The sequence below is a fragment of the Homarus americanus genome, unplaced genomic scaffold, assembly GCF_018991925.1.
Source record: "Homarus americanus isolate GMGI-L3 unplaced genomic scaffold, GMGI_Hamer_2.0 scaffold42643, whole genome shotgun sequence".
Taxonomy (NCBI): domain Eukaryota; kingdom Metazoa; phylum Arthropoda; class Malacostraca; order Decapoda; family Nephropidae; genus Homarus; species Homarus americanus.
In genome coordinates, this window is record NW_024747582.1 from 711,369 (window position 1) to 725,763 (window position 14,395).

A 14,395-nucleotide genomic window follows, 5' to 3' on the forward strand; every position below is an offset into this window, starting at 1 on the left:
TCAGCATATATATATATATATATATATATATATATATATATATATATATATATATATATATATATATATATATATATATATATATATATATATATATATATATATATATATATATATATATATATTAGAAAGAAGACTATGAAGACCATTTTCAGGATATGATCACTAGTATACTGGCTACAATTATTCCATTATGCATACAGGTACAGTAAACCCTTGATAAGTGGGCATGGATATGGTTTTGGAATGTATTATAGTATGGCTCGGGAAATGCTGAGAAAATCTCCGCATACTGTATCTGATTACCTACCATGCCTCTGTGTCACTTACCAAGCCTCTGTGTCACCTACCATGCCTCTGTGTCACCTACCATGCATCTGTATCACCTACCATACCTCTGTGTCACCTACCATACCTGTGTCACCTACCATGCCTCTGTATCGCCTACCATACCTCTGTGTCACCTACCATACCTGTGTATCGCCTACCATACCTCTGTGTCACCTACCATACCTGTGTCACCTACCATACCTCTGTGTCACCTACCATACCTCTGTGTCACCTACCATGATGCTTCACTCTTCACCTGTAGTGCTGGTAAGTGTTACTTTTTTATATATAGTAATTACATGTATACATATATGGGTCGATAATTTTTTATTATTGTATTTTTGTAGGAGGGGAAAAGTGCCTCAATAAGTTGGGATAACTGGGCAAGGCTAGAGCCCCATATGTGCCCATTTATCGAAGGTTTCCTGTACTTGTGACGTATAGAACAGGAATCACTTTAAGTGCACTTGATATAGGAGGACTTAAAAGTTCATCGCTAATGAAAATGACCATAACCTCTTCACTACGAGGATGTCACTTTAAATATTTTATTTGGCCAATGCCAGATGATTTTATTCAGCTCAGAGGGGACCCCATACACAAAGGGTTAATGATCCATTACCACCGATCCATGCTAACTGACAGACCCCCTGAAGGGTTTACTTATGATTAGATCATTAAAATCGAACAAAAGCACTTTAAACTGACAAAAAATTGAAACAGAATGTGCCTAAAGGGGCTGAACACTTAGCTTTGTGCAATAAAGCAGTCGTGGAGAGCTGGTCTGCTGCAACTACAGTTTGCCTTGACATGTGTGATTATAAGATACACTGCTTTTATATCACCTCCCTCACAGGCCTTTGGAGGGCAGCCACTGCACAATATCAGAAGGTATACGGGTGTTAACAGACCGCATATCTATGGAAACTCATTCCAACTGGCAAATGAACTCCATGAAGGGTTCCCCAAAGATATACTGTACAGGACACTAAAGAGGACAATAAATCCTCTGACACATATTGAATCCCAGGTTGCTATTCCACATTTAAAACCTGTTTTCCTCCCTTGGGTCAGACATCTAGTCTGCTGAGTAAGCTGTCTTATAATCCGGGTTCAGTTACTGAAATATTTGGGTCATCCTCTGAACAGCTTGAGTTAGTTTGGTCCCACAAATTGACTGGTTGATGAAAATAACTTAAATATGCAATAACAAGCAAAAGCAAAGTTGCCTTAATAAAATACTGCATAACAATAATGATATTAAACCTCACAAGTGCTAAAGGTGTAGTATTTAGTTTTTCCCAAAAGTGGTAGTTTGTTAAGACCAAGAAATCTTCACCATGTTATGAGGTGACTGCAACTATGTGGTTTGATCTTGGAAGTCACAACATGGCCAAAAGCAATGTACAGGCAGAGTGCCTTTAGCTGATGTGATGTCAAGACTTGTGAATAGCAACTTTTGCCCCGAGGAAACACTTGTAATGGCTATTGTTGCAATGGGAAAGTAATGATCTTAGTGAGTTACCATAATCCTGGTGTTACTTGGGTTTAACCTCTTTGATTTAATAATAGATGAGACACTAGTCCAGACATAGGGTCATAAATGGCAAAAACAATAAAACTTACTTAGCTGGATTTTTCTCCTGAAGAAGAGACTTTATACATGATGAAGCTGGAATTGCATCACCCTCATGACCACATTTATGGACAGGAAACTGCTTTACCACCATCCATGTTCCATATAAATTAGCTCCTGAAATATTTGACATTTTTAAAGATATTGTATCTTATGATCTTTTTTCAAAAAGGCAAGAAAAATCTAATTAGCCTTAAAATACCGTAGCCTACAGGAAAATTATAGCACATCGTAAATTGGACTAAAGGCTAAGAAGATTCCTATAGAGTCTTGCCATTAAATTGGACAAATGTGCACTTGACACACCTCCTTATTGCCTATGGTGACAGCTGTCAAGCACAGGTGTAAGTACATAAAAGAAAGAAGATAGTAAGTGAAAGACATGCATAGGCTTAGGGAATCAAGTTAAAATGCCAGCACCACCAGGAAGTTTGTTGACATGCAACTACTGTAAGGAGACGTCTAGTGAGAACTGTGGGTTCGAGCAGGACGGCATTTAGGACGATGCTGAATGGGGTAAAGTATGAAGGTTGTTGCTGGTACATATTGCCCTGAATGTATAGACAATGTCAAGGAGACTATTACAGAACGTAAGAGATACCTAGAGATGAAATTGGATCCTTGTTGGTTACCAAACTAGATAATGTTGGGAAGGATATCTTCACTAAGACTGAGGAAGGAGCTGACAGAATAGAGGGAGTAGTTAAGAGGAGCTATGCTTAAGTTGCAGCAGGATCTACTGTAACCAGACCAATACTGTACAGTAATAGTGAAAAATAATAAAGCTTGAAAGATGCATAAATTTGTACAGTATGATCATTAAATACTGTAAAATATTGCAATAAATGTATATGAGTAGGAATCTGAAAATTACAACTTAAAGTACTGCATCATACTGTTGTAAGAAGGAGGTTGAAACTATTATGAAATCAACCAAGTGTGTACGACTGTAAATGGAATAAAAGAAAACTACAGAAACTGAACCCAATCAACAACTTACTCATCTTACTCAGTTTTTCCACTTCCAAAATGATGCACTGGGTTGTGACCAATTTTGTTTGAGCACCGAGGTATTTTGGAATCTGTTCTTTAATTTTCACTTTAACCTGCAAACACAAACATGTATCACTTAATTTTACTGTGGAGGGAGGAGTTATTCTACAAGCTCAACCCTAATTTTCTACTCCTATTATTCACTTCTCCAGATATGATTCAGGAGTCCGCTGATGAAGGTTGTCGGTCAAATCAAGAGTAATTATAATACTACATAGGTATATGAAAATTATATAAATGTCTACATTGTAATCCACTTCACACATACTAAGACACAGGTATTCCATGGTTATGTAAGTGATCCTGATAGCCAGTGTGTACTCCCAAATTTGTCTTTAGGAAGGGCTAAGGAAAACTGACTGCAATTTCACGTGCATCAACTACCCAAGTTTCTCATACTGTACAGTAGTTATATAGTACGGTATTTAAATATTTAAAAGAGCCCATGTAGCCTTCACCCTAGCAGAGGGTAAAAGCCGACAGACGAGACTCTTACTTCTAAAGAAGCTCTACAGAAGGTGCCATCCAGCAACACACTGTATGGAGGTCGAAGATCAAAGTTGTTTTGGAAAAAACCCAGTATTCGTTGGGCTTTTTTGTATCGCTTGATTTTCATTGTAATCTGTAGTTATCTCCCTTGTCTGAAATAAGAGAAAGTGCTCTTAACATTTAAGATACTGTACTTGTACAAAACAACAGCTGCTCCTCAAGCAAAAAAAAAAAAATAACTACAGTAATTTCACCCCACTCTGAATTATGTTTTTGGCCAATATTTAGAAACTGACACCAGGCAACTGAATATTGAGTCATATATGGGGAGATAGAGAACAAATAAATACAAATGATTTATTCTATGACATTACATTACCGGCGGAAATGTATAATAATGGAGATAGCTTGTCCAAAATTTTCTCTATTTTCTTCCATTAACCTTCCGCCATTATCGTCTGCCTCACCTCCAACACTGAGTGTCTCCTTCATAAATCATCACGTGCATGCGTTCATGTACACGTCACGCAGTCAATCAAAAGCGTTTTTGTTTTTGCAACCAATTAAAATGATTTTGGGTTTAATTCGCAGTATATTTGGCCCAATCAAATTTGAGTTTTATTTTGGGTCTCATATTTTGAAATTCAAGTTCACTTCCGACCATGGAAGTCTGTGATGGATGTCACTTAAAGTATATCGAGCTGATTGCGAGTTTTTTGGAAAAAAACGTATTAGCTATAGCATTTTTTTGATCGCATGGTGTTCTTCAGTAAAGTGTACTAAGAGCAAGGCAATGTAAATATCATAAAGACCAACATATGTGGCGTTGTGTAAGATTCTCAGAATTCAACGACGAACAAGAACCAGGCCAATAAGGTAAGAAATAGGCGGTCTGACTAATTACCCAAATGTACCCAAATGTAGCAAAATGTAGCCGCAATGAAGTCAAATAATGGTCCTACATGAATAAATCGGACTGCTAATCACTTCTCGATTATTATTTGGTGTCAAAAAGTCACAAAAAATTGGTAAACTTAATTTAATCTGAGTTGTGTTGTGTTAGGTTAGGTTCGGTACATGCACTCGATCTTTTAACTCAAATTAAATTACGTTTTCCAATTTTTTTTTACTTTGTGACACCAAATACTAGTCGAGAAGTGATTAGTAACCCGATTTATTCATGTAGGACCATTATTTGACTTCATTGCGGCTACATTTGGGTAATTAGTTGGACCCCAGAAATAGGTGATTCCATCATATGGTGAGAGTCAGTTAGGTTAGGTTTGGTTTGGTTTTGGTTTTACTAGTGTTTTTTTTATGTATTTTGCCATGATTTTTGTTCGGAACACGTCCAACGAAAAAAAAAATCGCAAAAAACCCAGCTAATTTCCGCCAGAAATGAAGGTCATATTCGGTCTCAACACACACAAATACACGAGAAACTATATTTTTACTTGCTAAAAGTGAATGGTGTGACAATGCAAATTTACCTATTATACACCATTGTGTTAAATACTTTAAGTTATAATGTTCCTATTACCTTTGTTGTTACTTTTGGAGGAGAGACATATGGCCTTTTGTTCTCTTAAGATAATCCGACTTGTAGATTATATTCTGTAATAATCCGGATTCTTTAGACTACTGTTTTTATTTATGTTTATTATAGTTTTACAACACTGAGAAGTAATGCAACAGTTCCTTAGTCACTGAAAATATTTATCTTTCACCACTCGGGTTGGTTGAGTCTGGTAAAGGAGCTCACACGCGCCCTCTTAACCTGAGGACTTGACAACCCTTTACTGCAATAGCTCCTATTAATTGACCCCTAGTAGTGTGGTGCTGACTCCATATATATTTTATAGAATTTCTTCCTAAATAAAAGTACATTGTTAGACACTGTCAAAAACACAGGTAATTATTGACGACTCACCCGCGACCTATTTATCATAGAAAACGATTATAAAAATGCCTCAATTTCACTGTGTTTTATAGTGAATATTGTCGTAGTTTGTGAAAATGTGTTAAAAAATGGTTATTTCGAAAATAAACCTAACCTAACCTAACCCTATTTGATGTGAAAAACAAGCAGCAGAAGCATTGTTAGAAGACCTCACCAACCTTACCTAACTTCCTAGCCAGAGCCCCCCCTCCCCCCACTCCCCAAGTATATTAAACAGAAAGAACTTGCTCTGATATGGTGTAATTTTGCGTTTTTTGTGGATATGAGAGCAGCAGTCCGTACTGAACAGTTAATAAGCATACACAGAGCATCGGTGTCAATATGATTAGCTGTTTACATCGTGGGACGAGACGTCACTACAGCATTACCACTGAGAAGTCAGAGTAGTGGATGCCAAGGCGCCTAATTATCTACCAAACAAAGCATTTACACAAGAAACGATTATCATATCAGAACTCACTCATGAAAATAATGTAAGAAAATAAACCTCCAAACAAATAACGCTGATTAGTCGTCAATATTAACACGAGCGGAAGGTTTACAATATTTTCCTGTGTTTGGGTCATTAAATTAATAGATACTGTACAGGTATTATTCTCATCTTAATTGTATTTATACAGGTACATAAACATTGAAGAAGGCAGAATGGGAAGAATTAGACTACGTACATAAGAAATAAGATGGCTCAGCAATTGAGACAGTCAGTGAAGAGCATACAACAAAGTGCAGCATATACAATGGAGAAAAATTACCGGTAAGCATGAAAGTGGAAATGAAAGTAGGTGGAAGGTGAGGAATACATATGGTACAGTACAATATTTCCATGAATTAATATATTATTAAGCGCTGTACTATACATGAATGTTAGCAACCCCAGCCCCATAAGTCTACCATTACCGTGGGGGTTAGGTTAGGTTAGATTACATTAGAATGGAATAGGTTGGGTTAGGTTAGTGATAGGGTGTTTAATTATCAGGTGAAATAAGTTTGGGTGTTAATCTATATGAGATCTAATTCCTCTTGCAGTCATCGTAATTGATAATACTGTAATATAATTTTTTTACAATATTGTAATGTATTTTTCTAAAGGATTATTTTTTTTCTACTCTTCCAGGTAATGACTGCTGAGTGAGTCAGGGAGTGTTTAATATGGCTCAAGTTCAATCAGGGAAGGAGGAGAATGTTAATGGAGGAAAAAGAGGTGGCATTCAAATCTTGATACACTCAAAGAAGCAGATAACCTCAGTGGACACCTTGCCGAGACCTGCACGTCCACATTCCAATGGTGCTTTATGGGATAATGGAAGGTCAGGCAGGGGTGATGCTGCCTCACACTCTAAGTTTAGTGAAAATATTGTAATACAGTCACATAAAGATGAAACTCGTCCCTCAAATAGCATGAATTTACAAAATATAGAAAACCAAAGAGAAGAATCAATTTTTATGCCAGAAATAGCATCCAGCAGTGAGCTGACACCCAGTAGTGTACTCAGGTTAACAAAACACCCAGAGACAGATAAACTGTCAGTCCACAGTTTAAGTATAACAGAAGACAAGGTTATAAATAAAAACACTTACGATGAAGAACTAGTCTTGGAGAATAGGGAAGAGAGTAACATTGATACTTCACCAGTTAACAACAAACCAAAAAGGAGAAGAGGCCGACCTCGAAAAGGTGAATGTAGTGCAGATAAGGGAGATGATGTACTTCATACTTGTAAAAGAATTGTTAAAACAAAGAGTAGGACAGTAATTCAACCGGGTGAGTGTAACTGTGTGTGTAACCATTTAATAAGAGATGGCAACAGAGAGAATTCAATTTATCAAGATATTGCAAGTGACTCCGCACCAGAAAATATTGTTCAAGAGCAGAATACAAGTATTAGTAGTAGAAAACGTCTTGAAGGAAACTTTGAACATGTAAAAGACTATGTGTGTGCTTCATTGCGGGTCCGAGATCCTTATAAACCTTGGCGAAAGAACCATGAAGTAGTGAATGGCAAAGCTATTGTTCCCGAGTACAAGATTCAGGCATTCGAGCGTCACAAACGATCGATGGAAATGCAAGCCAGCCAGAGGTACAGTGTCTTCCATACCTGGGAGAGCGTTCTGGCCTGCAAAAACAGAGTGGAAGAGGAGACCAGATCTAAATACAACCTTTACTCTAGAACAAATACCTTCAAAGGTATAGCTGCTCTTATAGCTTATATATTTTATTTTTGTCATTCTCTTGGGTATACAGGTCGAGTTTGTGTAGCTAAAAATGTGAACATTCCCCCCTACCAACAAATAATAATACTGAACTGTAATAATTTCTGCACAAAAATATTATGCTTTTCAAGGTAGAAAAACATTACCAGTTAATTTAAGAATGGAAGGAGTGTCAGGGAAAGATCAGATCAGGAACTACTCTAATGGCATGGATTTTGAGAGACTGAAGAAGTGATATACGTACTGTATACAGTATTAGTGAAAAGAGTGTTTGATTCTTAGAACATGGTAGGATGGAAAGTGGCAGATCAAGAATGTGCTGGGAAGATTTAGGTGAATGATGTACGAGAATTGAATGTAAGTAGCAGTGTGTGTGTGAATGAGTATAGAGCACAATGTTAAGTAATTATTGGAAGGAGGACATACAGTACTACTGCTGGGTGATGTTAACAGTATAAGACCAGTCATCATTAGTACTATCATTGCATCAGACTTTAGTATGTGTAGTGGCTATTAATAATAATTATTATTTACTGCATTGATTAATGGGTATGAATGCATTGAAGTATAGTAGTATGGGTACATAGTACCGGTATTTGGATTTAAATAAAGTATCTAAATTCACTAAGGGATAAATGGTTATTTTTGCATCAAGATGATACATAATCTTGCATTTCAGATGACAAACCCAAACCATATAAAAGAGTCCTGTTTGAGTTAAAACGTTCAAAGGGTGATGCAGTTGTAGTCCCTTGCAGTGGAGTTCCTTTGATGTGGATTGGTAATCAAGTCTATACCTGTCACCTTGGTAAACCACGATTCAAAACAAAAACAAAACTATCTTTGGCTAAGAAGAACCATCAACAGGTTAGTGAAACTTAGGAAAGTTTTCAAAGTTATGTGATGACCGTTGAGATATACCGGTAATAATTGTTGGCCATGTGTGTGTGAACCTAGGTAGTAGCTCCTCATATAATAGGCCAGATCACTTAAAGGATAATACTTTATTTTAAAATTTGAACATTACTTCTCTTATACCAGATTAAGGTCAATACAGAGCACCAAAGGTGAGAGAGGCTCAAGAAAATGTTCCTATTTCAGTGCCACTTTTAACAATTGAAATGAAACAGAGGGTTAGAGGATTTTTTTAAGAAGAAATATAGTTGCAGTTGACTTTTTGTTTCCTTATAGTACAGTATCTTTATACTTGCTGATATGTACTGTAAGGTACTCATGTTTACTGTATATATTTTCTGTAGTACCTTACCGGTATTGTAAAAGATTTATGAAGTATTTTCTTTCCCTAGGTTGATGACTTTGACTCAGACAGACCAAAGAAAAACACTCCTTCAAAAAAAGTTGGCTGCCCTGCAACATTTTCTGTGACAAAAATAGCCAGGTTTCCAGATTTTGAGGTAACATTGATCTTCCTCAGATAAATTTTTAATGAAATATAGTATTTATTTTATGCATATTAGCTACTTAAACTAACAGCTGTTTTTTCCCTTCTGTTCAGTAATGTTTATATATGCAGCAGTACTGTAGTGGGACACTGTGCTGTATCTCACTGATTGCTAAGATTCATCACTTCTCCAGGCACTCTAAACAGGGAGATATAATACATTCACTTTAAGTTATTGACCTTCTAGTTGTAGATTTTTTCACAGTTAACTGACGAGAGTAAATGCAGAAGTACAGTTTCCGCTGAACTACGCAACGCGTGGACAAAAACTCCAGAGAAAGTCCGCTACTATATTGAATACCATGTTAAGCGACCCCGACTGGAGGACCACCAGGGACACATCTTTAATAAGGTATTTTATATATTAATTTATATATATTTAATGATAACTTAAAGTATAATTATAGTATAGGTGTACAACAGTACAGTTATCTAAGTTACCTTACTCTACATTGTTTCACTTATACAGTTAGTGAATTAATATATTTTTTCAATAGTTAAAAAAAAAAGAAGACAAATACCTGGTATGTGACAGAAAGTTATACAAGTTTGAGAGATTATAATACAGTATACGTACAGTCAGTTCTGCTATAACGCGATAGTTGTGTTCTTGTAAAACATTGCGTTATAGAAATTCGCGTAATAGAAATAACAGGGCTTATGGAGAAAATAGGGTTAGGTGCAGATTACTCTAAATCGAAAAAAATTTAGTAGTTAGCCTACCACAAAGGATAGCACAGTCTAAATAAATGTTACATTCATATCTAATAATGAAATCATACAGTAAATGTAACACTTTACCTTGAAAAAATATGAATATAACTTGATGGGGGAGAAGGGTGATTTTGAGGTTGATAACATCGAGCTTCTCTTCTAGTGTTATATCCTTTCTTTTACGATCATCACCGGGAATGCGATCACCAGAACGCTTCTTGGAAATATTCTTCTTTACCATATTCACAGTTAATACCACAAAATTGGAGAAATAGTAAGCAAAAATCGCGTTATAGCAAACAAGCGTTCGCGTTATACAAATATCGTTCTTCTATTCATAAGTCGCATTAGAGCCAATTCGCGTTGTCAAAACACGCGTTATAGCAGAACTCACTGTAGTCTCGATTTACGCGGATTTCGTTTACACGTTTGGTCATTTACGCGGCACCTGGCCAGACCGGCAATTATTAGTTACGTGGTACATTACATAATTTACGCGTGAAGCGGCACGGGCAGAATGCGTACAACGTCACCGAGTCATCAAAACATTACCGAGTTCTTCACCCGCCACCCACCACAGCCGGCCCAAGTCAGTTATAGTGAGGATATGGACTTTGAGGGGTTTGACAAAGAGGCCCTGCAAGCCTCTGCGGTGGATAGTGATACAAGTGATACAAGAGTTACAGATGAGGGCCAATAATCTGCCCTCTGCCTCGGAACCAACCCCCCATCCCTGTGTGCCCAGCCATCTTTTCTACTAACGTAAGTGTTAAAAAACCTAATATTATTGATATTTCTCTTAAATATTAATTGTGTGTGCATACCATCATAAAATTAAGATGTTATTTTTACCACAACGTACGTATTGTGTCGGAAAAAGTGGAGTTTGGGGGTCGGCCCATTCTGTATTTCAATTAATCCCATATGTTCTGTTATTTCGTTTACGCGTTTCTCGTTTTACGCGGACCTCCATGGGTTTAATTGACCGCGTAAACCAAGACTATACTGTACAATGAAGCTCACATATCCAAAAGCCATAGGACTGGGACCCCTTTGGTTAATTGATTTTTTATGATTCTTGAGGTTAATTTAAAAAAATAAATAGATTAAAATGTGTATGATGGCAGGCAACTGGACACCAAGAGTGAGGGTTGTGCAGATGGGAGTTGATGCTTCTCCACATTCTTTAAGTAAAAAATGTACGCAGGTCGAAACACAAGCTGTGTGCAAACCGTACTTACAAAAGTGTCTAAACTCCCACTGTATGATCTCTTATATACATCTAAAATCACTGAATTTAAGCCAAAAGAAAAAATAGAATGACAAAATACAGTAAATGAAAGTAAAAAATAAGTTATGAGGTAAATACTGTACTGTATATTTAAAGCTTAACCTCAGTGGGCGTTGATAAGTCGGGGACCGTCTGTATATGTTAGTGTTGTTTTTATTTATAATTGATTTTGAAATTCATTATGGTATAATTCACTAATGGTTGACACAACAATTATGTTGCAGACTGGTAGTGCCAAATTCCAGGAGCCCATCGATCCAAGAATTATACAAAAGATTCGTGACCTTTCCTATGAAGGAGTAACAGAAATGAGACACATGATGGAACACATATCTTCCTTCATCAGGGAAGAAATATTCAAAGACTGTCAACTTCCACCTCCTGAACGTCGACGATACAATCCCAGTGTTCAGGACTACAGAAATACAATGAAAAGGGTAATGTCATTGAGATCACACTTTATTTTAAATTTTTTATTGTTGTTGCTAGTCCTTTGTCTCCACTTTTCAACGATAAACACACTTTAACCCGTACTACGGCGTCGGCTAAGTTAATATAATTATGTTTGTCTGGCGTCGGCAATTTTTTGACTTTTGGATTTTGGCTGAAATGGACTTATACTATCATATAATGAAGGAAAAACATCATTTAGCAACTCATCGGACTATGGAAGGTGTAGTTACGCCCATGGGTGAATGTATCGCGGCGTTGAAAGTTTACGAGTGTAGAGTTTTAAGAGTGTTGGCGTTTTTCATCGAGTGAGTGGAATTATGCTAATTACCCAAAGTTTTCACTGTCTGTAGCTGTTTTTTCTTTATTTATCTTCTATCCCGAACATCAATATATTTATCCTTTTTCATATTATTTACTCATTTTCATAATAATTTTCACCAATACGTATTTGTTTTATGATTATATAATTATTTATTTTTTATTTGGTTTCACTTTTGCATTGTAAGTATAGATTTTACAGTACAGTATTTATTCGTTTATCTCAAAGTATATCGGCGTAACTGTTATGCCGTTGACGCTGTACGGGTTAATCACCGAACTATTGTTTACTAGAAATAAATGGTGAGTTTTAGGTTGTTATGTTGGAAGGTTTGAGAAGTTGTTTAGACCCAGCCAATACCTCACAATATTCTTGCTTCATAAATTATATGTATTGCATCCTGCACTGAAAGTTTGATTTATTTTCAATGAAATGTTTTCTGTTTCAGTGTGTTGCAGGTAACTGTAAAGTGGAATTAAAAGTTCTTTTGAGGGGTCATGTTCTATTTCTTTCTGTCATAAAAGGGAACTGTGAGAAAAATTTTCTTACTTCACATAAATGACTGTGTTTATGGAGGTAATACTGTAATCCATTTTCTTCTTCCTCATATAAAATTCAGCTGTGCTCTGGGTTACAGTTGTGGGTGCTGTGCCCAGCACTCACAAGAGCTCCTGTCAATTTTGTTTACATTTTATTATCTTTATTTTTAACTAACAGATGTTTCCTAATGAGCTCAAGGTAACAAGCTTCATTGTACAGTACTAAAGCCTCATACTTCAGTTGACTTATCACTAAGCTATGTCCATTGTTAGTGTTCATTGCAATATCACAATTCTTAGCAATTGATTACTTTCTAAGTGCATTGTTCAGTCAACAACCACTTGTGTGAAGTATGCTAAAAATGGGCCAACATTAATGTATTGGTTATTTTTCAATTCATACTAAATTCAGTAAGTAACTCACTAGATGTTCAGAATTTTCCATTAGTGTTATTGTAATGATAAATGCTGTGTTATTTCATCATCTTACCATCACACAGGCTCGTTTAGAGTTGCAGAGAGCAGGTAGAAGTGTGGTCGAAATTCAGTGTTCTTCATTGATTAAAGACCTTGGCGAGGCTATTAGGACAACTTGTAATGAGGAATATTTGAATCAGTTGAAGGAGCTTCTCACCCAACTTCTTACAACTGTACGAGATGGAGCACCTCTGGATCCATACCTAGCTTGGTAGGTCAACATTTTCTTCTTCCACCATTCAATATTATACAGTTGACCCTTGCTATTAGGTCTGCATAAGGGAATGCTTATTGTAGTGTCTGTTTATGATTGTTTCCACAGTACAGATAAGTCACGGGTGAGGGAAGGAGATTTATCAATGACTTCTGCAGTATTTTGGGACTTCTGCAGTATTTTGGGAGTTATTTGAATAGATGGGTAAAGCATGAATGGACAGAGAGAGATTTTGGTCATATGGTAAATAAAATGAGTGATAAACTGATGAAGGATGTCACTGACAGCATGATTAAAAGTAAGAAAGTACAGATAGACCAGATACAGGATGATGGTGTAAGGGAAAAGTTAATGTAAAGCTTTGTAGTAGAGAGTAACCAAGAGGTGTAGATTGAAGAAGACCTGACATCATTGTCTTGCCCTCCTTATCAAAATTCCCCAATCATTCTTCATTTTCACAGACACATAATGACCACCAATACATCCTGGATTTTGGGGGATCACCTCACACTAATCAGGTTCTTATTTTCAGTCAACCTAAAACTACTGCACAACTGACCACTGGCTCAGTTAAAAAGAGGAAACCAAAGAGAATTAAACCAGATGTCTCGGTAACACCATCGGCAGTAACTAAGAGTCGGTATTCTTTTTATACCTCCCAGCCTGAACAAGCAACACAGGTGAGTTGTCTGGATGAGTAGATTTATAACTACTAGTTCTTGCTGAGGTGAAACACAAATGATAATCTACTGTATCTGATATTAGGATTAATCACTACAGTACAATATCCAGAAAATGTAAAAGAAAGTAAGGAACAGTATTCAAAATTTATATATTACGCCGTCCACTCTTCATGCACCACAAGAATGATTCATTTTGCCTCGTTCCTGAAAGGTTGATTTCTAAATCATTTGCCTTTGACCTCTTATTTCAAGGTCACAGGTTACTTGATCCCAAACAATGTCTCACGAAGGATTATGAGTGAGTTTGTCAAATACCTGTGTGAGTAAAATTGTCACTTACATATATTTTTTATTAAACAGGTTGAGCTGCCACAAGACCCAGAAACACAGCTTGATGGAGTTACCCAGATATACTATTACCAGCAGATGGCACCGGGGGAAGAGGTTTACGGTACAGAAGTTGTAGATTCAGCCGTGTTGTAATATTTTGTTAAACTGAAATAAATATTACGGTCTTGTCATTGCGTGACTTATTGCCTTTGTTTTCTGAAGGTGATATGAAGA

At 36.5% G+C, this 14,395-nt stretch overlaps 2 protein-coding genes across 13 annotated transcripts in view; one reads left to right on the plus strand and one right to left on the minus strand.

Moving 5' to 3' along the window:
• The window catches only part of LOC121879711 (rRNA-processing protein UTP23 homolog), a 6,959-nt gene extending 1,733 nt beyond the window's left edge, over nt 1–5,226 (minus strand). The window contains exons 1-4 of one of the 3 annotated variants that reach the window (XM_042386469.1): nt 5,049–5,226; nt 3,516–3,660; nt 2,967–3,072; nt 1,957–2,083 (exon numbers count right to left, since the gene is read on the minus strand). In XM_042386469.1, the coding sequence (XP_042242403.1) occupies nt 1,957–2,083; nt 2,967–3,072; nt 3,516–3,635 (353 nt within the window). In that variant the 5' untranslated portion in view covers nt 3,636–3,660; nt 5,049–5,226. The remainder of the gene's footprint in view (nt 1–1,956; nt 2,084–2,966; nt 3,073–3,515; nt 3,661–5,048) is intronic. The other 2 variants (XM_042386468.1, XM_042386470.1) reach the window with 2 other exon arrangements.
• LOC121879709 overlaps nt 1–14,352 on the plus strand; it is a 22,852-nt gene extending 8,500 nt beyond the window's left edge. For 4 of the 10 annotated variants that reach the window (XM_042386459.1, XM_042386461.1, XM_042386458.1 and 1 more), the window contains exons 3-11: nt 6,089–6,222; nt 6,583–7,653; nt 8,359–8,546; nt 8,987–9,094; nt 9,335–9,493; nt 11,371–11,583; nt 12,958–13,145; nt 13,681–13,828; nt 14,192–14,352. In XM_042386459.1, the coding sequence (XP_042242393.1) occupies nt 6,618–7,653; nt 8,359–8,546; nt 8,987–9,094; nt 9,335–9,493; nt 11,371–11,583; nt 12,958–13,145; nt 13,681–13,828; nt 14,192–14,314 (2,163 nt within the window). In that variant the 5' untranslated portion in view covers nt 6,089–6,222; nt 6,583–6,617 and the 3' untranslated portion in view covers nt 14,315–14,352. The other 6 variants (XM_042386465.1, XM_042386464.1, XM_042386462.1 and 3 more) reach the window with 6 other exon arrangements.
• Nucleotides 14,353–14,395: the final 43 nt, after the last annotated feature.